The 25,617-nt window shown below is 45.6% G+C and overlaps 1 protein-coding gene across 4 annotated transcripts in view; it reads right to left on the bottom strand.

The window, feature by feature from the left end:
* Positions 1-539: 539 nt before the first annotated feature.
* Positions 540-25,617, bottom strand: part of LOC115205495 (rho GTPase-activating protein 17) — a 47,476-nt gene continuing 22,398 nt past the window's right edge. The window contains exons 3-21 of one of the 4 annotated variants that reach the window (XM_029771541.1): positions 22,022-22,126; positions 19,385-19,461; positions 18,792-18,903; positions 18,605-18,681; positions 16,569-16,686; positions 14,707-14,775; positions 14,073-14,154; positions 13,031-13,158; positions 11,937-12,048; positions 9,553-9,634; positions 9,162-9,242; positions 8,924-9,037; positions 8,419-8,510; positions 8,147-8,264; positions 6,922-7,272; positions 5,903-6,024; positions 5,136-5,564; positions 3,671-3,721; positions 540-2,353 (exon numbers count right to left, since the gene is read on the bottom strand). In XM_029771541.1, coding sequence (XP_029627401.1) covers positions 3,714-3,721; positions 5,136-5,564; positions 5,903-6,024; positions 6,922-7,272; positions 8,147-8,264; positions 8,419-8,510; positions 8,924-9,037; positions 9,162-9,242; positions 9,553-9,634; positions 11,937-12,048; positions 13,031-13,158; positions 14,073-14,154; positions 14,707-14,775; positions 16,569-16,686; positions 18,605-18,681; positions 18,792-18,903; positions 19,385-19,461; positions 22,022-22,126 — 2,277 coding nt within the window. In that variant the 3' untranslated portion in view covers positions 540-2,353; positions 3,671-3,713. The remainder of the gene's footprint in view (positions 2,354-3,670; positions 3,722-5,135; positions 5,565-5,902; positions 6,025-6,921; positions 7,273-8,146; positions 8,265-8,418; positions 8,511-8,923; positions 9,038-9,161; positions 9,243-9,552; positions 9,635-11,936; positions 12,049-13,030; positions 13,159-14,072; positions 14,155-14,706; positions 14,776-16,568; positions 16,687-18,604; positions 18,682-18,791; positions 18,904-19,384; positions 19,462-22,021; positions 22,127-25,617) is intronic. The other 3 variants (XM_029771551.1, XM_029771530.1, XM_029771558.1) reach the window with 3 other exon arrangements.

Raw genomic sequence — 25,617 nt, 5'->3', positions numbered from 1 at the left:
GTGATTTTTTTTTTTTTAACATTCCTGAACCTGTGACCAGAAACAAGCTACATATGGACAATACCAGAATAAATGATCTATTGATTCTGTCTCTTCGCAACAAAATCTACAGAGCTGAGATTGCCATATATATGGGGCATACAACAATCTGTTGGTGTCAAGAATTGTATATAATAATTTAAATTGAAAACTAAGTATTGAATCAAGTGTAGTTTTGTGTACCAGTTCATAAACCCTATGCCATGGAATTGGTACATCAAAAATCTCCTCCCATTTATTTTGTAACCTGTATGGCACAGCTGTTAACATTTTTGACCTCAGATGAAACAGGTATATTTTTCTATTTATGCCAGTTCCTTTCAGCCAATTTGTATCTTTACTATATGGCAGCAATGTATAGTTTTGATTGGCAGTGTTTAAATGGGCATGATGCCTCTCAATATGCTGTATTATAGTTCTTACTAATAGTATACATTAGATTATAATATACAGTATAAATTCAGTATTCAGCTGACATGAATAAACACGGAATATTACTGTTTTAATTCATGTTTTGTTTATTTGGAGTAATAATACCCAAAACTATTTTCCTTTAATATGAACAAACAGTGGAGGATCCATTCACTCATTATCGAAAATCTTTGTTCATTTTCAGGTTGAAAAGACATGGGCAGAAAAAAGGCAACGCAAATCACATTCAAAACGTGCAATAATCAAAAGCAGAGTGAGAAGCCAGGTTACCCACTAAAGATTGTCAACATAATATCCTTAATTTGAATAGTAATCATAAAATAAAATCTGGGATATTGTTCTGTTGGGTTGTTGCTTGTCCATTTCCTGAGCTAAATTAAATTCAAATGGAAATCAAAACAAATCATTTCTCAAATAAAAAATCTGTGGCAGGGAATGTCCAATCCATCCCTTTTCTTATAGAACTTTTCTTTTAAAGGGGAAATCTGTGATTGGTATACACATTTTGTCAGGGGTGACTGTTTGAATTCAGCTCTGTTCAATAACAATGTATCACATGGTTTGATTGGGGTTGAATAAAACACGGTCCTATGGTATATTGAGGTAAGACAGGTTAAAAACAACAACAGATGAAACAGGGTGAATATTGGGGGTGGAGAAGGCACAGTATGAAACGAAACAGTTACTTCAATTGCACTCCTCACTGGTACTTATTTGGTCCTTGGCAACTATTTATTAAAACATTTATATTAGAAACACAAAGCAGCGTACTTATTAATCAACTGGCATCTTTGGTCCATGAGAGATTCTCATCAAATCAAGTATGGCAATTTATAGGATTCTTTGGGCTCACCATGTATATTTGCTCATCAATAGCACTTTCTGTATTACATTTCTATTATTTGGCCCATTAAAAACCATTAAAGAAAGTTCTCAAATGGGGCAAAATTGCAGTTTTGTAGACAATCTTAGGTAATGCATTGAGGACATACAAATGAGCAATTTCTATTCAAAAAACATTCCTTCAACCACCATACAATGCACCACAGGGAAGAAAGTTACATAATACAAAAATACTAGTCCTGAGCTTTTAGGTTTACAAGCTTAGCCTCCCACCCCACCCCCAATTCAATGTCAACATTCTACAATGGATCCAAAGATCAATGATGAAACAGTATATTCAGATTTGCATCAGATGCTTCCAGGTACTGGGTCATAACATTACAGCTTCGCCAGCATTGGAGTTCAGTGGTTATATATATATATATTCCAGTCCCAGTACAGGCTTGGTTGATTCAATAGAAGGCTACAGTGGCATCTCTAGCTGCAGGCCAACCTCCTATCATGTTTAGCAGGTTGAAGGTTCAATGAACATGTGGTGATCCTGTGGTCCAGTTCCAATACTGTTCAGGGTTGATGGCTTATGGATATGGATGGAAGGGTGTTGGTGTTGAGGGTGGTGGGTGCCAACAGTGTTGAGTTTGGATTATAGAGTAAGAGAAGGTTGTCTAGTCCCTGTATTGTTGTAGAGAGTAATGTTGTCTAGGGGTTGTTTGTTGCAGACATTATTGCTCACTGGATTGGTGGAGCACAGGGAGTTTGTATGGTCCAGTCTGTAGAGGCTCAGAGCTGACTCTGACTACGGCGATTGGATGAATGGCTAGCATATTGGCCAATTGGGGCAGAATGTTTTTTTGGGGGGATGTCAGTTGGAGTGATCCCTCCCGCTTTCACAGACTGGTGCTCTCTGATTGGATCTCAGGGTTCGAGGGTGGGGTTGGAGAGGGGGCGGGCTCATGACCAGCAGAGCTCTCCCCTTGTATGTCCACCGTAATTTCAGGGATAAGGGCTCGGCCAATCCCCTTCAAGTTCAGGCTGGCATCTACAGAAGACATTTAGATTGACAGGTAAGTGATCAATCAGGCAAAACACAGCCTACTAGGGTTAGGATTAATTCCATTTTAATTCAGGCAATTCAGGGGATAAATTTAAATTCCAGTTCAAGAATTGAGAAGTGCTATTTATTAACCAATTCAGGGGATAAATGAAAATTTCAGTTTAAGAATTGAGAAGTGGTATTTATTAGCCAATTCGGGATATAAATTAAAATGCCAGTTCAAGAATTGAGAAGTGCAATTTATTGTTTTCAATTAGGATTTTTCGATTTCAGGTCACTTCCTGAATTGATGCATTTGACCTTAACCCTGTAGTACACCACTATCAGCCTGCAACAAGAAGCTCTACAGAACAGACAGAGGCACACGCATCACCGAACAGACCATATCCACATCAGACACCTCAAACCTAAGGAAAGCACACAAACTCTGCATACTGCAGAAAAGACACCAAAGATTTGTCATATTGTAAAAAAAAAATATATATATATGCATTTCCTTTTATTTTTTTAATTTTATATATATATATATATATATATAAAATTAAAAAAATAAAAGGAAATACATTTGACTATGACAGGGAAGTTGAATGCCACTTTTGCATACTGGAGAAAAGACACCAAGGATTTGTCATATTGTAAAAATATATATATAATAAAAAAGGAAATGCATTTGACTATGACAGGGAAGTTGAATGCCACGTTCTAGTCACAGTTCGTACATTTTTCGATGTGGGAAATGTGATTTCAATAACAGAGTGGCTTTGAGAGTATTGTTGGTGTGTTACTCTGAAATGCTAGAAGTGTATCACCTAGGTTCTAGAGTGCTTCAAATAAATTAAACTAAATCCAGTCATTTAGATGGTCTGGACATAAATGTTAAAATATCCCACAACTCTTTGCTTTTATGCTGATTCATTCTAAACTTAATGTCCAGGCCTTCTATTATTTGACTTAGATAAGAAATAGGAAGTAGAGTACCGACTGGACCATCAGTATCAGACTGGACCATCTCTTGGACTATCCCAGGGGTGTACGAGTGGTTAGTTAACAAGGGTAGGTGTAAGTAGCCTTCAACCACAGCCATGGCACAACGGGGTGGGAATCACATGTATGTTATTTACTATTGGCAGGCAGGGTTAATGCATTGGGCTCAACCACACACACACACACACACACACACACACACACACACACACACACACACACACACACACGCAGACGCAGACTAACACACGAGCACGTACGCACACACACGGAGAGCAAGGGGCTGCAAATCAGAGCGTTAGCCAATCATATCCTTACCATTACCTGCCTCTCAATCTCAGCTCACAGGCAGGGCGGCAGCTCACACATCTGCAATATTCCAATATTTACCCATCATGCATTTTAAATTAAATCACCACAATTACAGTGTAAGGTGTGCGTGAGGCAATACTAAAGGCAGTGAGACCAGAATCCAAGCGAACAAACACCTTTCACTGTTACACTTCTCTCTCTGTGAGAGTCCTGATGAAATCACACAATGCTCGATTAGCTAGCATTGTCAGCAGCATATGATTTCATTGGCAGTTGGACAGTTAACTGTGTTAATACAGTAGGAAGTACAGGGCTGTGTAACTATGTCTGAAACAGACTTAGCCAGAGCTTGAAAAAAAAGATTCTCAAATTGTCCTTCCAGACTAAAGAAAGAATGCATAGATAACATGCAGTATAATATAATATTAGTGGCCTGAGGGCACACACTTAATATGTTGTGGAAAGTGTTATGAAATGTCATGTAATATTTTAAATGATTTGAAAGTAAATGAATCCTGTTAGCACAGGCCCAGAGACAGTATCGTACACCGAGACAAATTCCTGGCTACATTGTTGAATAGCAATTTTTTTTCTGATTTGGACTCTGAGCATATAATGGAACGTTTGGCAAACAAGGACATTTCCATTAGTGCAGGAAGTGTGTGTGTGTGTGTGTGTGTGGAAATAGGGCCAACAATACATCAGTATGTGCTACTGCAATACCGTGTCTGAGTCAGCCAGGGAGCCTCCTGCTCTGCATGGAACCTTGAGAGTTCCTACCAGGAAAACTGCCACCCCCACCCACCCACACACCCACCCCCACCCACAAACTCCTCTGTTGAGATGCGTTTCCAGCTCTGATTATTATGTGAAGATAATGAAGGAGCCGATTGGTGAATAATACACTGAAACTATATCCTTCTTTTAGTCATCCCTCTGTCCTTCCTTTCTCTGGGTGCATTTTAGACTGTGTGTCATACCTTCTAGAAACGTCCTTTCTCTGGGTGCATTTTAGACTGTGTGTCATACCTTCTAGAAACGTCCTTTCTCTGGGTGCATTTTAGACTGTGTGTCATACCTTCTAGAAACGTCCTTTCTCTGGGTGCATTTTAGACTGTGTGTCATACCTTCTAGAAACGTCCTTTCTCTGGGTGCATTTTAGACTGTGTGTCATACCTTCTAGAAACGTCCTTTCTCTGGGTGCATTTTAGACTGTGTGTCATACCTTCTAGAAACGTCCTTTCTCACCAGAGTGTGTTTCCTTTTTTATCACACGACGTAGCATATCTCTGATAGGATATGGGCTATGACTCTATTACCTATGACTCACACAGCACATATTGAGAGCTGGATCGTGTCCTCTGTTGTAAGGTATACTGGCCAACGAGCAAGTAAGTTTGTGTCATGACAGTTTAATATCCGTTATAGTCATGAGTAGTTTGGATTGGTAAAGGATGGACTGTAACTTTACCGGTGATGACCTTGGAGGCGGAGCCGCAGGTCCCGTTGCTGTCGTCATTGGTGGGCGGCTGACGCGGCGGGGGAACTGTAGGTCGGGAGCGTGGCTTCGGAGCCGGCCTGGTGGGGCGAGGGAGGGAGCCAGAGTGGAAGGAGGATAGAGGGGTGAAGGGGGTGGAGGTTGGACCATCGTGAGGAGGGGTGCTAGGGGGTGTGGGGGTGTGGGGCGGAGAGGGGTCTGACTCCCCCTGAGACTGGGGGGCTTGTGGGGGCTGTGGGGGCGGGTGGCTGGGGGCGTGGATGGGGGTTTCTTTACCAGAGTGGCGTCGTGGAGCGATGAGGGGGTAGGGGTTGTTAGACGCGAGACTGTGGCCAAGGGTGGAGACATTAGCTACAAAGGGGTTGGCCTGTTTGGGTGGGGCAGGGGCTTGCTTCTTAGTACCTGGGGAAGACAATAAACCCATGTATTTAAACTATGAAATCACACTGATCAAAGCACTGATAAGTATGTGAGTTAAAAAGGTCTAAGCTTTCTGTCTGATTTGATTGATGCTATTGTGGTCCTCTGTAGCTCAGTTGGTAGAAAATGGTGCTTGCAACGCCAGGATAGTTGGTTCGATTCCCAGCACCACCCATGTATGCATGACTGTAAGTCATTGTGGATGAAAGTGTCTGCTAAATGGGATATACTATTTGAAATACGTTGTGTCAGTCTCTTAAGTAGAACCTACCAGAGGGTGTAGAGAGGTGTGGTTGGGTACTCAGAGTGTGTTCTCTCACCTCTGCGCCCAATGTGGGGGCTGGGACCCCTGCATCCTGCCTGGGAGTGGGGCGTCCCCACGGTGAGCTGGGAGCCCCCGTTCCTCAGGGGAGGGGGAGTGGAGGTGGGGTCATGGCCAGGGCTGTGGAGATAGAGGACAGGACAAACCCACTGTCACCTGTCAGTCTACAAGCCAGGTCTCAATCAATGCAAATTGATGACATGCAAAAACTGCATCACAGGTCAGGGTTAGTCACTTCATTGGCAATCATGTATAAGAACAATTACAGTGACAATTAGCCAGTTACATGAGTCAAATCACAAAAGACAATTATGTCTCTCAAATCACAGTGTGTTTCCAACTGACCCAAAACAGATGCAAAAACACTACAGGAAACACGGGAAGTTCATTCAAGGAAACTAACTACAGTTGCACATGCATTGAGGATAACCAGTGCAGGAGTACCAAGCCTGCTTGGGATGATACCAGCATGGTAAACCATAGGGCTGTGAGTCGAGAGTTTGGGACGATCACAAAGCAAACATTAGACAACTACATGAAACGCCAAAGCAGGCAGATAGGTATGCATGCTTGGGGAGGGCTGACCAACAGACAGCCACATGAACGGTCCAGACAGACAAATATTTAGGAAGGCTGGTAGGAAGGCAGACACTTGAGGGAGCAGGACAAGCACCCTGTCTGGGAAGGGATAGGACAATAGACAAGCTCCAATCACAAAGCTGCTTCCTGGATCACTAGGAGGCCTTTCAACAAACAGCTAAATCATTGGATTTGAGACATCGGTTTGATTTACAGCATACTTGATTTCATTGGGTGTGATTACAACACACAGTATCAGCCTGCATAGAACATAAAGGGAACAATATGGGACAACCAAACACATGACGGTCAATGACAGAGTGAGTAGCTGTAGGTTGATCAATCAGGATCGACAGCAGGGCGGCGCGCAAACTTCTGGTTTCTGTTTGGCTGATTGGTGACGGGAGGGGAGGGACTCAGTTTCTGCTTCCTCCTTACCTGCTCTCCTCAGCGCTGTGCTGGCTAAGAGGCAGAGGCTGCTGCCCTGTGGCCACCTGGACCTCTGGTGCCCCACCCTGACCTTGACCCCCACCACCACCACCCCCCCCAGCCAGGCCAGGCTGGCCAGCCTCCGTACTCCCACACAGAGTTTGCTCCTGGGTCTGGGGCTCAGCCACGGTCTGGGGCTCAGCCACAGGCTGGGTCTGGGTGACTCCTCCAGCCTCTGGCGGTGGTAGAGGGGGCTGGAAGGCGGGCGAAGAGGCATGATGGTGCTGTTTTCTATTTAGAGTGGCAGCTCTACGTGGGGTGGGGGTAGGGGTGTGGTCACCCAGTTTGTTAGGAGCGGGGCTATACGGGGGGGAGAGGGGAGAGAGTGAGGGGTGAAGACACACCGATGACAACATCAGAGAGGAGAGAGACAGAGAGGAGAGAGACAGAGATGAGAGAGACAGAAAGACAGAGACAGAGACAGGGACTGATACCGACAGTTAAAAGAGAGACCACTCCAGAGAGAGAGAGAGAAGAATGAGGTATTAACCAAAGGCCTTTACTGAAGCAGAGATCACATGAGATCAAAGTGACCTTTGAACTAGTGAACTTTGAGCTCCTGCCATTTCTTTCAGCATGACAACAGAATAGAGTGACAAAACACACAACCAGTAACCTAAAACCTAGGCTTTAATAGAGGTGGCATATAAGAGGTTCAAAGTGTTAAACATTGTTTCGTATTTCAAAATGGTGACACAGCTTGATAAAAGTGTGATTCAATTCAAGACAAGTGAGGGTTAATCCTTATATCTCCTGAAACAATGTGTTAAATTTAAGAACAATTCTTAGTGAGAAGTGTGCTTATTCATCACGTTCACCGCTGGCCTCGGTTTAAACACACATTTTATTGGTTTGTTTCTATAATCATCTTACATATCGGTAATACTGTAGTGTTAAAACACACACAAACACAATTGGAATGGACTTTCACAAACTGGGATTCTGGATTCACAAACTGTCTCCTAGGGTATAGCTTGGACTTTATTAAGAAGGCAGTGGCATTGGCTGTTCCTGCTCCCCAGCGGGCGTTTCTTTGACTGTGATGGACTCGTCAGCCACTACATAGAGGGCTGAGACGGCCGCTGCCCCCCTGGACTCCTGCCTGGTCAGTGTCCGGGGATGGATGCTGAGACCTGGGCTGGGACGGGGGCTGCTACGGGGGTAGGACAGGTACCTGTCTTTGCGGGGAGTGTCCCCTTCCACCAGGCTTCCGGGGCGTCGCCTTTCGAAAGGGCCTGGGTCAGGTTCAGGGGTCATGGCCACGAACATGCCCGACACGTTAAAGTCCACGTCTGGTGAGAAGTGAAACACAGAGAGGTCAGCAAACAAGACAACGGGCATTTCCTGTTCTATATCGTGTGAGGAGTAACTTAGGAGTAACATAGTCACTTAGATAAAGACTTTCTGTAACACAATCCCTCCCAGGTTCAAGTAGAGGTCTCTTACCATCTGGGAAGAACCAGTCAGCGTGCTGGATGATGGGTTCTATGATGGCCACCACATGGACCGAGGTAGCAGCAGCCATCTCTGCCAGAGTCCTGAGGACAGAGAGGGAGAGAGAGATCAAGATCAATGAAACATCAAGCTAAATCTGTTGTTAGGAAATTAACTACTGATATATGTACTGTACAACACTACCAATGCTAATTGTTTAACTCAAATGCAAGGGATGGATTTGTAGAAATAAGAAGACAGGGAAGCACTGCTAAGGTACACAATGGTTGTTTTTTGTAGACAGAAGGCGCTCTTTGGTAAAAGGGGTAAATGGGTCATCAAAAAGAAAGGAGGACCAAGACATTTGGGAACAAAGATTATAAATGTGTTATCTTTGTTTCCACTGAACATGCCATACAAATAAAGGAATTGTTCTGAATTATATGAAGAGTGCCTTGGTCCTTTCTTTTTGATGCCTGCGATGGATGTTGTATATCCTCCTCAGTGTATTGCTCACCCCTCAGTCTTGGACCAGAGCAGGTTGGGTCCCAGCACTATGGCGATGTTACTGGGAGTCATCTTATTCACCTCACTGTCCTGGGCCAGCTTGGCTAGGAACTTTACCAGATACCTAAAAACAAAATCCCAATGGGGGATTGAACCATAGACCTTGTGTGAATCTCATAAATAAATCACTTTTGGGAGCATATAATTAGAGTGGTGGACAATTAAATGTCTCCAGCATTGACACTCACCTGAAGTTGGCCTTGTGGTTCTTTGGCAAACCGTCACATGCCACCCACAAAGCCTGAAGCCTCCTGTCTGGGTCAGACACACTGTACAACACAACATTACATACCCAAATAAGATGGTACAATGTTTCACAGTCTCTATAATAAACACTTGTTGGGTTTGGGTCGTATTCATTAGGGCACACCATAGCAAAACGCTTTGCAACGGAAAACGCAAAAAAATATGTATTATTTGCCAAATCCACGTTTCGGTCTGTTTTCTTCTGTTTTGTGCCTAGTGAATACGAGCATGGTCTTGAAAAGTGTTTCACTGCAGAGTGTGATGAGTATATTGTCCAGTGTATTTGTGGACAGTGAATCATTGTGTACACAGGTGGATATGTAGTATTCTTACTTGGAGGCTTGTGTCCACTCATCATACAGTGCGAAGGTCATAAGGGGTTCAGGCAGCTCTCTGAGGTAGGACTTCAGAGCTCCTGGACAGAGACACGGACAACACAACCACAAATATGGTGCATTATAGTACATGAACTGAATGGGGTTCAATTGTGCATTTGGAAGTAGTGGGACTGCCCCCTTAAAATCAAATCAAAGTTTATTTGTCACGTGCGCCAAATACAACAGGTGTAGACCTTACAGTGAAATGCTTACTTACATGCCCTAACCAACAGTGCAAATTTCATGTAAAAAAATAGGTATTAGGTGAACAATAGATAAGGAAATAAAAAACAACAGTAAAAAGACAGTGAATAATAACAGTAACTAGGCTATATACAGACACCGGTTAGTCAGGCTGATTGAGGTAGTATGTACATGTAGGTATGGTTAAAGTGACTGTGTATATATGATAAACAGAGTAGCAGCAATGTAAAGAGGGGTTGGGATGGACACACACACACACACACACACACACACACACACACACAGCAAATAGTCCGGGTAGGCATTTGATTACCTGTTCAGGAGTCTTATGGCTTGGGGGTAAAAGCTGTTGAGAAGCCTTTTGGTCCTAGACTTGGCACTCTGGTACCGCTTGCCATGCGGTAGTAGAGAGAACAGTCTATGGCTGGGGAGGGTGGGGTCTTTGACAATTTTTAGGGCCTTCCTCTGACACCGCCTGATATAGAGGTCCTGGAAGGCAGAAAGCTTGGCCCCAGTGATGTACTGGGCCGTACGCACTACCCTCTGTAGTGCCTTGCAGTCGGAGGCCGAACAGTTGCCGTACCAGGCAGCGATGCAATCAGTCAGGATGCTCTCGATGGTGCAGCTGTAGAACCTTTTGAGAATCTGAGGACCCATGCCAAATCTTTTTAGTTTCCTGAGGGGGAATAGGCTTTGTTGTGCCCTCTTTACAAACTGTCTTGGTGTGCTTGGACCACTCTAGTTTGTTGGTGATGTGGACACCAAGGAACTTGAAGCTCTCAACCTGCTCCACTACAGCCCCGTCGATGAGAATGTGGGCGTGCTCAGTCCTCCTTTTCCTGTAGTCCACAATCATCTCCTTAGTCTTGGTTACGTTAAGGGATAGGTTGTTACTCTGGCACCACCCAGCCAGGTCTCTAACCTCCTCCCTATAGGCTGTCTCGTCGTTGTCAGTGGTCAGGCCTACCACTGTTGTGTTGTCTGCAAACTTAATGATGGTGTTGGAGTCGTACCTGGCCACACAGTCGTGGGTGAACAGGGAGTACAGGAGGGGACTGCGCACGCACCCCTGAGGGACTCCAGTGTTGGGGATCAGCGTGGCAGATGTGTTGATACGTACACTCACCACCTGGGGGCGGCCCGTCAGGAAGTTCAGGATCCAGTTGCAGAAGGAGGTGTTTAGTCCCATGATCCTTAGCTTAGTGATGAGCTTTGAGGGTACTATGGTGTTGAATCCTGAGCTGTAGCCAATGAATAGCATTCTGAAGTAGGTGTTCCTTTTGTCCAGGTGGGAAAGGGCAGTGTGGAGTGCAATAGAGATTGCATCATCTGTGGATCTGTTTGGGCGGTATGCAAATTGGAGTGGGTCTAGGGTTTCTGGGATAATGATGTTGATGTGAGCCATTACCAGCCTTTCAAAGCACTTCATGGCTACGGACTTGAGTGCTACGGATCTGTAGTCATTTAGGCAGGTTGCCTTTGTGTTCTTGAGCACAGGAACTATGGTGGTCTGCTTGAAACATGTTGGTATTATAGACTCAATCAGGGACATGTTGAAAATGTCAGTGAAGACACCTGCCAGTTGGTCAGCACATGCCCGGAGAACACGTCCTGGTAATCCGTCTGGCCTCGCGGCCTTGTGAATGTTGACCTGTTTAAAGGTCTTACTCACGTCGGCTACGGAGAGCGTGATCACACAGTCGTCCGGAACAGCTGATGCTCTCATGCATGCCTCAGTATTGCTTGCCTCAAAGCGAGCATAGAAGTGATTTTGCTCGTCTGGGTTGCTCGTGTCACTGGGCAGCTAGCGGCTGTGCTTCCCTTTGTAGTCTGTAATAGTTTGCAAGCCCTGCCACATAAGACGAGTGTCGGAGCCTGTGTAGTACGATTCAATCTTAGCCCTGTGTTGGCGCTTTGCCTGTTTGATGGTTCGTCGGAGGGCATGGCAGGATACATGATCATTTTTAACTCAAATATACACCATTCCCACTGGACTGAATACAGTCTCAAATCCAAAGATTGCAGATCGTATTGTCTTCCACTCTGCACCCCCAAATTCAACCCCTGCATAGACTATTGAGAGTAAAGGGGAACGAAAACAACTTTAATGAGATATGTAAGGGAAATGGGTCATACCAGCTACAGCATGGGGGTCAGAGTAAAACTCCTCTAACTGGGAGGTGGAACAGTCCAGCGCTGCCTTCAGCTTCTTTAGTTTGGAGGCCCCAGCAGCGATTCGGAACAGACCCTGAGAAGAGAGAGATACAGTTTTAAAGTCTTAAAGTTTACAAATGTTTTTTTCTTCATAGCAAATTAGAACTGGTTCAACAAACTAACCACGGTTAGATACAAATATAAATGAGGAAAAATGCCAATTTGCATTGAATTGAGAAGCTCTTTGAGGGGGAAATGGATGTCTACTTTCTGTTCTAATATTAGAGAAGGCCGTCTGGTTTGGGTATGACTGAGACAAGGAAGGAGGGAGAAAATAGATACCATCATATCACATCTAGAGATACGAGTCTCTGAGGTTGAGCGAAAGATATTTGCAACAACAGTTCTGACTGTCTGTATAAAAAGAAAAGAAATGAAAGCGTTACAGTTGAAAACTTCCCTCCAAGGCACGAGGCTGGTTAACCAACCAAAGAACCAGACCACAGATGTCATCAGTACCAGACCGTAGGCTCTTACTCAGCATGTGTGTGAAATGGCAATTGCCTAGTCTTCTGTCTGTAACATGTTGGTTTTGATCATAAAGGAGTGGGTATTTTGCTACACATTAGATATGGATAGGGTGACTTACCCTCAATAATTACCAGTGCATTGAGACCTAGTGAGAAGCACTATAAAAACGCTAGCCCAGGGTTACCCAACTGGCAGCCCGCGGTCCAAATGATTTGAATTTGTAAAACTGTAAAAACACCAGCAAATCAGCTCCAAGTGCTTTTCATTTTGGAAATCTGTTCCAAAGTATTCCCACATATAATGGAGAGATATATTGCAATTGATACTATACAAATGTAAGCAAGGTTTGAAATGATTATGTTTTAGTCCAATATTATATCTGTATGGGCTTCTTGCGGTCAATTTGCCATCGACAAATGATTTGTAATTATATTCTGGCCCCCAGATCATCCACTCAAGAAAAAATCTAGTTGATGATCCCTGCGCTAGTCCATTCTTTTCCTCATCATCATCATCATCATCATCATCGTCATGGTGACGGTTACCTCCTCCTTCATGCCAGTCTCCAGCAGCATCATGACACAGGCCTCTAAGGGCAGGGCGATCTCACGGTTACTCCTCTTCAGGTGCTCTTCCAGAGCCGTGCCGTACGCAGGCTTCTCCATCCATGAGTCTGTACACAGGGCACAACATGGCCGCCAGCGTGGGTCAGTTTCATTATCATGAACCGTATGTGAGGAAACAAAGATTCTGTTCTCACTGCTAGGTTATTCCTGTCATTTTAGAGCACGACTAACAGATTAACCAACTGCATCTTAGCACATGTCATGAATTGATCTGTTCCAGAGTTCGACCAGGGCCTCTATTCAAAAAGCGCTCAGAGTAGGACTGCTGATCTAGGATCAGTTTAGCCTTTCAGTTCATAATGAATCAGCTTTATACAGACAGGGGGATAAGGGCCCAGATGTGTGTAGGACTGCTGATCTAGGATCAGTTTAACCTTTCAGTTCATAATGAATCAGCTTTATACGGACAGGGGGATACGGGCCCAGATGTGACTGTAGATGGTTTTCAGTTCATAATGAATCAGCTTTATACAGACAGGGGGATACGGGCCCAGATGTGACTGTAGATGCTTTTAAGACAGAGCCATTTTCACTCAAATCTAATTTAACCTGATTCTATCTAATTCCTGTTTCATTAAGTCAGAGAAAAACTGCTCATTAGCACCGCTTTGTTTTACTGCTAAGGCAATGAAGAGCCAAGACTTAACAAACCGACGCAGTTAAGTCACTTGAGATTTTCTCTTTTTATAACAAACCTTTATCAGACTAGGTATCCTACTTAACATGACATGAAAAGTTGGCTGTGCTTTGTGAATACTGGCTTTGAAATGAAAGAGACTACTGGTTAGAGGTAAAACATATCTGACCAAGGTGATGCAGTCAGAACATTCACTGCATGAAGTGAGAAAGCATTTTGAATCAACATTCAGCTGAATTTATTCTTGCAGGGGAAGAACATTCATGTTTTGTATTTTATCAAGAAAATTGTTAACAGGTTTTGATTCATTAAGGTTTCCTTTACCGTTCTGTGCCTGTATGGTCGGCAGGACTCCTTCCAGAGCAGCCAGAGACCTCCTGTGGTAGTCAGCCTGGGCCTCTACCAACTGATACACATTCACATGGCATCACACACATTCACATGGCATCACACACATACACATGGCATCACACACATTCACATGGCATCACACACATTCACATGGCATCACACACATTCACATGGCATCACACACATTCACATGGCATCACACACATTCACATGGCATCACACACATTCACATGGCATCACACACATTCACATGGCATCACACACATTCACATGGCATCACACACATTCACATGGCATCACACACATTCACATGACATCACACACATTCACATGGCATCACACACATGGCATCACACACATTCACATGGCATCACACACATACACATGACATCACACACATTCACATGGCATCACACACATTTATGTTGTATCACATATTCAATTTATTCCAAATGCCACACCTTAAATTCCCTGAGGGCAAGAAAGTTATTCAATCCAATACTACCCTACTGTTAATGTAACATTTCAAATGATGAGCTAATGTGGGTAAAATGTGATCTGAAGGAAATGATGATGTTATGATATAGTCAGGATGAAGAATACTCACAATAACATAGTAGCGGGCGTAGTCTCCCTCCTTGGAGGAGAAGTTATACATGTCAGCAGACAGCTGGTCCTGAGGAAGGACCATGTGAACATCAGCATTTTGTCCCTTCAAATGTGGTGTAGACCCACTTTTGATTGGGTCTACACCACAGAGATTGATTGTTCATCCTAGACACAGAAGGGGGGGGGTCTGTTTGGGAAAGGTGGCCTAGTCAGAGGTTATAGATATATGTGCTTGTGACGTTGTATCTTGTCTTGGAGCTGCAACACCCATTGTAGTTAATACATCTAGCCTGCTTTCTTTGGTATCCCTCTGGATCATTGAACCAGAACATTGAACCTGACAATGTGAATAGCATGTATAGGTAACTGACAGCACAGTCATGACCCTTTAATAACATAGCCCTAATAACATGTATGTCAGGCTCTGTTCATGCCCCTGTCACAATAACCCTCTGTTCGTACCCCTGTCACAATAACCCTCTGTTCATACCCCTGTCACAATAACCCTCTGTTCATACCCCTGTCACAATAACCCTCTGTTCATACCCCTGTCCCAATAACCCTCTGTTCATACCCCTGTCACAATAACTTTCTGTTCATACCCCTGTCACAATAACCTTCTGTTCATACCCCTGTCACAATAACCTTCTGTTCATACCCCTGTCACAATAACCCTCTGTTCATACCCCTGTCACAATAACCTTCTGTTCATACCCCTGTCACAATAACCCTCTGTTCATACCCCTGTCACAATAACCTTCTGTTCATACCCCTGTCACAATAACCTTCTGTTCATACCCCTGTCACAATAACCTTCTGTTCATACCCCTGTCACAATAACCTTCTGTTCATACCCCTGTCACAATAACTTTCTGTTCATACCCCTGTCACAATAACCCTCTGTTCATACCGTCACAAAAACTTTCTGTTCATACCCCTGTCACAATAACTTTCTGTTCATACCCGTCACAATAACCTTCTGTTCATACCCTTGTCACAATAACCCTCTGTTCATACCCCTGTCACAATAACCCTCTGTTCATACCCCTGTCACAATAACCCTCTGTTCATACCCCTGTCACAATAACCCTCTGTTCATACCCCTGTCACAATAACCTTCTGTTCATACCCCTGTCACAATAACCCTCTGTTCATACGCCTGTCACAATAACCCTCTGTTCATACCCCTGTCACAATAACCCTCTGTTCATACCCCTGTCACAATAACCCTCTGTTCATACCCCTGTCACAATAACCCTCTGTTCATACCCCTGTCACAATAACCCTCTGTTCATACGCCTGTCACAATAACCCTCTGTTCAGCCAGGTCATCAGATATGATCCTGTCATGATTAAGAAGCCTTAGCTGGAATGACGCCATCTTTTCAACTTTACCTCCAGTCATTAGAGCAGGAAGGTATTCCCAATTTTCCAAGGTCATCTAGGAATACCAGGAGTGTGTGCTCTCATGCTGCCCTGTACTGTGCCTAGACTTTCCTTTATACTGAGAGTTTTTTCATAGTGCTGGAAACCTGCAGAATTCCCTGGAAACCTAATTCTACCACTTTGCAAACCATTACATCCTCTGCTGTATGTGCACATTTGGTGCACATATTATAAATGATATCAGTTCAATACACTATGAAAGTAAATACATGTTGACATGATTTCAGTGGAGACACTTGATATGGCGAATCAATCTGTAAAAAACGGCTGTTCTGTTTTTATCCCAAATCAATCTATAAAACAACAGCTTTTCTCCAGAGTCTTGTTACGACAGTATGTATTTTGCTAGCGAGTGACCAGTTCCTTTTCATTGAAAAATTCTAACTAGACTTGAATGAATACTACCTACAGTACCTTACACATCTCCACTTTGTTCAGGGCCTCGTCCATCTCGTCTTTGAGAGTCTCAACCTTGGCGACAGTGGCCTGGTAGTTTGTGGAAAAGTGAATAGACTTGCTTGCCTGCAACCACCTGGAACAAAAAGAAAATATAATGGAGATGTGGACCTTTGTCTCATCTATGTGTGAACACATATCTTTACTTGAGAAATGCACATACAACTTTTGCTAAATATTTTTTTTTATTTGTCATAGCTTTATTTTTGGGGTTCTGGTCCAGTAACTGGCTCTGGGGTTCTGGTCCAGTACCTGGCTCTGGGGTTCTGGTCCAGTAACTGGCTCTGGGGTTCTGGTCCAGTACCTGGCTCTGGGGTTCTAGTCCAGTACCTGGCTCTGGGGTTCTGGTCCAGTACCTGGCTCTGGGGTTCTGGTCCAGTACCTGGCTCTGGGGTTCTGGTCCAGTACCTGGCTCTGGGGTTCTGGTCCAGTACCTGGCTCTGGGGTTCTGGTCCAGTACCTGGCTCTGGGGTTCTAGTCCAGTACCTGGCTCTGGGGTTCTGGTCCAGTACCTGGCTCTGGGGTTCTAGTCCAGTAACTGGCTCTGGGGTTCTAGCCCAGTAACTGGCTCTGGGGTTCTGGTCCAGTACCTGGCTCTGGGGTTCTGGTCCAGTACCTGGCTCTGGGGTTCTGGTCCAGTACCTGGCTCTGGGGTTCTAGTCCAGTAACTGGCTCTGGGGTTCTAGTCCAGTAACTGGCTCTGGGGTTCTAGCCCAGTACCTGGCTCTGGGGTTCTAGCCCAGTACCTGGCTCTGGGGTTCTAGTCCAGTAACTGGCTCTGGGGTTCTAGTCCAGTACCTGGCTCTGGGGTTCTAGTCCAGTACCTGGCTCTGGGGTTCTAGTCCAGTACCTGGCTCTGGGGTTCTGGTCCAGTACCTGGCTCTGGGGTTCTAGTCCAGTAACTGGCTCTGGGGTTCTGGTCCAGTAACTGGCTCTGGGGTTCTAGTCCAGTAACTGGCTCTGGGGTTCTAGCCCAGTACCTGGCTCTGGGGTTCTAGTCCAGTAACTGGCTCTGGGGTTCTAGCCCAGTACCTGGCTCTGGGGTTCTAGTCCAGTAACTGGCTCTGGGGTTCTAGCCCAGTACCTGGCTCTGGGGTTCTAGTCCAGTACCTGGCTCTGGGGTTCTAGTCCAGTAACTGGCTCTGGGGTTCTAGTCCAGTACCTGGCTCTGGGGTTCTAGTCCAGTACCTGGCTCTGGGGTTCTGGTCCAGTACCTGGCTCTGGGGTTCTAGTCCAGTAACTGGCTCTGGGGTTCTAGCCCAGTAACTGGCTCTGGGGTTCTGGTCCAGTACCTGGCTCTGGGGTTCTGGTCCAGTACCTGGCTCTGGGGTTCTAGTCCAGTAACTGGCTCTGGGGTTCTAGTCCAGTAACTGGCTCTGGGGTTCTGGTCCAGTACCTGGCTCTGGGGTTCTAGTCCAGTAACTGGCTCTGGGGTTCTAGCCCAGTACCTGGCTCTGGGGTTCTAGTCCAGTAACTGGCTCTGGGGTTCTAGCCCAGTACATGGCTCTGGGGTTCTAGTCCAGTACCTGGCTCTGGGGTTCTGGTCCAGTACCTGGCTCTGGGGTTCTAGTCCAGTACCTGGCTCTGGGGTTCTAGTCCAGTAACTGGCTCTGGGGTTCTAGTCCAGTAACTGGCTCTGGGGTTCTAGTCCAGTAACTGGCTCTGGGGTTCTAGTCCAGTAACTGGCTCTGGGGTTCTAGTCCAGTACCTGGCTCTGGGGTTTTAGTCCAGTAACTGGCTCTGGGGTTCTAGTCCAGTAACTGGCTCTGGGGTTCTAGTCCAGTAACTGGCTCTGGGGTTCTAGTGCAGTACCTGGCTCTGGGGTTCTAGTCCAGTAACTGGCTCTGAGGTTCTAGTGCAGTACCTGGCTCTGGGGTTCTAGTCCAGTAACTGGCTCTGAGGTTCTAGTGCAGTACCTGGCTCTGAGGTTCTAGTGCAGTACCTGGCTCTGGGGTTCTAGTACAGTACCTGGCTCTGGGGTTCTAGTACAGTACCTGGCTCTGGCTGAGTCATAGTCTAGGACTAGCTTAGCCAGCTGTTTCCTCTGTCTCAGGATGTTGGGAATGTCCACCTGGGTAGGTATAGGAGTGATCATAAATGGTGTCATTATCATTAGTATGACCATTGGCATGCTCAGTGTTATCAATGCCAGGGTAAGATATGGAGAGTGTTGGTGGTCACCTCTGCTAGCTGGTTGAGAGGTTCCAGGATGTCTCTCTCTAGCTGGACCTCGTGTTGCATCAGCTCAGACGCTAGTCTGCTCTCTGCCTCCCCACACACATCCATCATCTTACTGCCACACACACACACACACACACACACACACACACACACACACACACACACACACACACGTGTAAAGACACACACGCGTAAAGACACACATACACACAGATAAACAGGGAGAAAGAGGAGAGAGAGAGAGAGAGACACCGTTATCACTGCATTATCAATCCTAAAGCTGAGAGTAATAGATATTGTAGGAATACCACAAACACATTTGGGGCCTTTTAAACAACCATATCCATCCCTGTATAACTCTCACTAGATTAGTCCTGGGATCTGATCATGTTCTGTGCTTATGGACTAACTTTCTCAACTGAATCTTTCTGAATCCGCATGTTGAACATGTAGAAACCATGTTCAAACCACATATCATAGTCTGGTTTCAAAACACAGATGTAGCCTGGTCTTGGACTCAGAAGCATGGAAAATCTCCACTGTACCTGGGAAACCGGCCCCATATATGTCTGCTGTCACTGCTCCACACTCACCCAATCAGTGACTCCTCCCCCAGCTGGCTTCCTCCATCCTGCATAGCCTGGGACAGCGCTGTCAGAGGGAGCTTTTTCTGCGGCAGGAAACACAAGGCATCATGGGGTTTGTAGTTAAATTGCTCAACACAAGACATGTTACTGTATAATCTTTCATCTCGGACACCCAGAACTAAAATGTTGTATTATGCCTCAGATGCGCTATTAAGTTCTGGGGGGGGGGGGGGGACACGTGATAGAACATATACTAATGAGACTAGCGAAGTGTCCACCCCTCGAAACACAAACTCTCAGCCAGTTCTGGGCAAGTCTATTCGGAATCATAAAGGTCCATGTTTCGAACACGAGATAAGCAGACAATTCTGGAGTGAAAGTAATGACAGTGAATTGCCAGTCATATCAGTAATGTTGCATCACTGGGGCGGGTCTGGCTAACAGTAGTTTGGAAAGATAGTGGAGGGTTTGGAGAGGCCTACTCCACATGTCTATCCACTGAGTCTATCCTCTGTTATTTACTGAGAGATGCTGTGTAGTGATTGCAGAGGAGAGAGAACATTGAGATCATGGATAACTTGTCTCAAGTCTCGGGTTCCTTTCTCTAGTGCTTAAAACCTACCTTGAAATAACTCAAAATTACAGTAATTGCACATCTTTCATTGACATTAGTATGTGGTAAATGTGGATGTCTGAGTTAGAGGTAAGAGCTGTTCACAACATCTCCCTGAGAAGGAGAGATACAAGAGGATAGGTAAAGGAGAGATATAAGAGTAGAGGGGGAGAAGGAGAGGTAGAGAAGGAGAGATAGAGAAGGAGAGATAGAGAAGGAGAGGATGAGAAGGAGAGGTAGAAAAGGAGAGATAGAAGAGGAGAGGGTGAGAAGGTGTGATAATAGAGGATGAGAAGGAGAGGTAGAGAAGGAGATAGAAGAGAAGAGGGTGAGAAGGTGTGATAATAGAGGATGAGAAGGAGAGGTAGAGAAGGAGAGATAGAAGAGGAGAGGGTGAGAAGGTGTGATAATAGAGGATGAGAAGGAGGTAGAGAAGGAGAGATAGAAGAGGAGAGGGTGGGAAGGTGTGATAATAGAGGATGAGAAGGAGAGATAGAAGAGGAGAGGGTGAGAAGGTGTGATAATAGAGGATGAGAAGGAGGTAGAGAAGGAGAGAGAGAAGAGGAGAGGGTGAGAAGGTGTGATAATAGAGGATGAGAAGGAGGTAGAGAAGGAGAGAGAGAAGAGGAGAGGGTGAGAAGGTGTGATAATAGAGGGTGAGAAGGAGAGGTAGAGAAGGAGATAGAAGAGGAGAGGGTGAGAAGGTGTGATAAAGGAGGGTGAGAAGGATAGGTAGAGAAGGAGAGATAGAAGAGGAGAGGGTGAGAAGGAGAGGTAGAGAAGGAGAGATAGAAAAGGAGAGGGTGAGAAGGTGTGATAAAGGAGGGTGAGAAGGAGAGGTAGAGAAGGAGAGATAGAAGAGAAGAGGGTGAGAAGGTGTGATAAAGGAGGGTGAGAAGGAGAGGTAGAAGAGGAGAGGGTGAGAAGGTGTGATAATAGAGGATGAGAAGGAGAGGTAGAGAAGGAGATAGAAGAGGGTTAGAAGGTATGATAATAGAGGATGAGAAGGAGAGGTAGAGAAGGAGATAGAAGAGGAGAGGGTTAGAAGGTGTGATAATAGAGGATGAGAAGGAGAGGTAGAGAAGGAGATAGAAGAGGGTTAGAAGGTGTGATAATAGAGGATGAGAAGGAGAGGTAGAGAAGGAGATAGAAGAGAAGAGGGTGAGAAGGTGTGATAATAGAGGATGAGAAGGAGAGGTAGAGAAGGAGATAGAAGAGGAGAGGGTTAGAAGGTGTGATAATAGAGGATGAGAAGGAGAGGTAGAGAAGGAGATAGAAGAGGAGAGGGTGAGAAGGTGTGATAATAGAGGATGAGAAGGAAAGGTAGAGAAGGAGATAGAAGAGGAGAGGGTTAGAAGGAGAGGTAGAGAAGGAGATAGAAGAGGAGAGGGTTAGAAGGTGTGATAATAGAGGATGAGAAGGAGAGGTAGAGAAGGAGATAGAAGAGGGTTAGAAGGTGTGATAATAGAGGATGAGAAGGAGAGGTAGAGAAGGAGATAGAAGAGGAGAGGGTTAGAAGGAGAGGTAGAGAAGGAGATAGAAGAGGAGAGGGTTAGAAGGTGTGATAATAGAGGATGAGAAGGAGAGGTAGAGAAGGAGATAGAAGAGGGGAGGGTTAGAAGGTGTGATAATAGAGGGTGAGAAGGAGAGGTAGAGAAGGAGATAGAAGAGGAGAGGGTGAGAAGGTGTGATAATAGAGGGTGAGAAGGAGAGGTAGAGAAGGAGATAGAAGAGGGTTAGAAGGAGAGGTAGAGAAGGAGATAGAAGAGGAGAGGATGAGAAGGAGAGGTAGAGAAGGAGAGATAGAAGAGGAGAGGGTGAGAAGGTGTGATAATAGAGGATGAGAAGGAGAGGTAGAGAAGGAGAGATAGAAGAGGAGAGGGTTAGAAGGTGTGATAATAGAGGATGAGAAGGAGAGGTAGAGAAGGAGATAGAAGAGGAGAGGATGAGAAGGAGAGGTAGAGAAGGAGATAGAAGAGGAGAGGGTGAGAAGGTGTGATAATAGAGGATGAGAAGGAGATTGTCCTTACGTGTCTCTTTTCTGCCTCCGTTCCGATGTGACCCTGTAGACAGGTGACCAGTCTCTTGTGTGCGTTGTGGGACACCAGACGGACCAGCTCCATGCGCCTTTCAATCTGCAATCACACATTCACACTCATGATCATCAGAAGAAACTAGGTCAGAAGAAACACAAATGAACACAAGCACACACACTCACACACATCGTCACAAACACATTATAGAATGGTACCGCAATATAGTCTTTCTCTATATCAGTGCTCTCCAACCCTGTTCCTGGAGAGCTACCCTCCTGTAGGTTTTAACTCCAACCCTGATCCTGGAGAGCTACCCTCCTGTAGGTTTTATCCAACCCTGTTCCTGGAGAGCTACCCTCCTGTAGGTTTTAACTCCAACCCTGTTCCTGGAGAGCTACCCTCCTGTAGGTTTTATTAAACCCTGTTCCTGGAGAGCTACCCTCCTGTAGGTTTTATCCAACCCTGTTCCTGGAGAGCTACATTCCTGTAGGTTTTATCCAACCCTGTTCCTGGAGAGCTACCCTCCTGTAGGTTTTAACTCCATCCCTGTTCCTGGAGAGCTACCCTCCTGTAGGTTTTATCCAACCCTGTTCCTGGAGAGCTACCCTCCTGACAACCCTGATCTATACCGCTGTTTTACCAATGTTTTGCATTTCTGTTTCGTTCCAATAAATATACTGTATGTCCATTGCATAATGGTTATACACCTAGTTCTGTGAAATGATTGAGTGGAAGAAGCTGTTTTGACTGGCTGGTTCCTCCTGGTTGCCGTCTGGTAACGGTTATTCACATCCCTACATGATGTGTCTTAACAGTCAGCTGACAGACAGATGGATGGCTGCTGAGGAAGAGCCAGCAGGATTGATACAGATAGTGCTCTCTGCAGGGAGCAGAACTAGGCCACATTAGATTTTCTTAATATTTATGCAAGACAGGTTAGAGATATGCGTATGAAGAACAGATGAATCTATGGGAATTTGAGAAGGATATATTGCTCTCTATGGGTGTTATGATCAGTAAACAATTAATACAAGGACCCTATCAATGCAAAGCAGAATACTGATGTATTACATTTACAGCAAACTATCACACCCCACTATCCCCTTCCATAGCACACTATCCCCTTCCATAGCACACTATCCCCTTCCATAGCACACTATCCCCTTCCATACACTATCCCCTTCCATAGCACACTATCCCCTTCCATAGCACACTATCCCCTTCCATAGCACACTATCCCCTTCCATAGCACACTATCCCCTTCCATACACTATCCCCTTCCATAGCACACTATCCCCTTCCATATACACTATCCCCTTCCATAGCACACTATCCCCTTCCATAGCACACTATCCCCTTCCATAGCACACTATCCCCTTCCATAGCACACTATCCCCTTCCATAGCACACTATCCCCTTCCATAGCGCACTATCCCCTTCCATAGTGCACTATCCCCTTCCATAGCGCACTATCCCCTCCCATAGCACACTATCCCCTTCCATAGCACACTATCCCCTTCCATAGCACACTATCCCCTTCCATAGCACACTATCCCCTTCCATAGCACACTTCCATAGCACACTATCCCCTTCCATAGCACACTATCCCCTTCCATAGCACACTATACCCCTTCCATAGCACACTATCCCTCCCCCCTTCCATAGCACACTATCCCTTCCATAGCACACTATCCCCTTCCATAGCACACTATCCCCTTCCATAGCACACTATCCCCTTCCATAGCACACTATCCCCTTCCATAGCACACTATCCCCTTTCATAGCACACTATCCCCTTCCATAGCACACTATCCCCTTCCATATCACACTATCCCCTTCCATAGCACACTATCCCCTTTCATAGCACACTATCCCCTTAAATAGCACACTATCCCCTTCCATAGCACACTATCCCCTTCCATAGTGCACTATCCCCTTCCATAGCACACTATCCCCTTCCATAGCACACTATCCCCAGCACACTATCCCCTTCCATAGCACACTATCCCCTTCCATAGCACACTATCACCTCCCATAGCACACTATCCCCTTCCATAGCACACTATCCCCTTCCATAGCACACTATCCCCTTCCATAGCACACTATCCCCTTCCATAGCACACTATCCCCTTCCATATCACACTATCCCCTTCCATAGCACACTATCCCCTTCCATAGCACACTATCCCCTTCCATAGCACACTATCCCCTTCCATAGCACACTATCACCTTCCATAGCACACTATCCCCTTCCATAGCACACTATCCCCTTCCATAGCACACTATCCCCTTCCATAGCACACTATCCCCTTCCATAGCACACTATCCCCTTCCATAGCACACTATCCCCTTCCATAGCACACTATCCCCTTCCATAGCACACTATCCCCTTCCATAGCACTATCCCCTTCCATAGCACACCATCCCCTTCCATAGTGCACTATCCCCTTCCATAGCACACTATCCCCTTCCATAGCACACTATCCCCTTCCATACCACACTATCCCCTTCCATAGCACACTATCCCCTTCCATAGCACACCATCCCCTTCCATAGCACACTATCCCCTTCCATAGCACACTATCCCCTTCCATAGCACACTATCCCCTTCCATAGTGCACTATCCCCTTCCATAGCACACTATCCCCAGCACACTATCCCCTTCCATAGCACACTATCCCCTTCCATAGCACACTATCCCCTTCCATAGCACACTATCCCCTTCCATAGCACACTATCCCCTTCCATAGTGCACTATCCCCTTCCATAGCACACTATCCCCTTCCATAGCACACTATCCCCTTCCATAGCACACTATCCCCTTCCATAGCACACTATCCCCTTCCATAGTGCACTATCCCCTTCCATAGCACACTATCCCCTTCCATAGCACACTATCCCCTTCCATAGCACACTATCCCCTTCCATAGCACACTATCCCCTTCCATAGCACACTATCCCCTTCCATAGCACACTATCCCCTTCCAGCACACTATCCCCTTCCATAGCACACTATCCCCTTCAACAACACACTATCCCCTTCAACAACACACTATCCCCTTCCATAGCACACTATCCCCTTCCATAGCACACTATCCCCTTCCATAGCACACTATCCCCTTCCATAGCACACTATCCCCTTCCATAGCACACTATCCCCTTCCATAGCACACTATCCCCTTCCATAGCACACTATCCCCTTCCATAGCACACTATCCCCTTCCATAGCACACCATCCCCTTCCATAGCACACTATCCCCTTCCATAGCACACTATCCCCTTCCATAGCACACTATCCCCTTCCATAGCACACTATCCCCTTCCACAGCACACTATCCCCTTCCATAGCACACTATCCCCTTCCATAGCACACTATCCCCTTCCATAGCACACTATCCCCTTCCATACCACACTATCCCCTTCCACAGCACACTATCCCCTTCCATAGCACACTATCCCCTCCATAGCACACTATCACCTTCCATAGCACACTATCCCCTTCATAGCACACTATCACTTCCATAGCACACTATCCCTTCCATAGCACACTATCACCTTCCATAGCACACTATCCCCTTCCATAGCACATA

Source organism: Salmo trutta, chromosome 1 (assembly GCF_901001165.1).
Source record: "Salmo trutta chromosome 1, fSalTru1.1, whole genome shotgun sequence".
Classification (NCBI taxonomy): domain Eukaryota; kingdom Metazoa; phylum Chordata; class Actinopteri; order Salmoniformes; family Salmonidae; genus Salmo; species Salmo trutta.
This window is presented reverse-complemented; position numbering and strand designations above follow the sequence as displayed.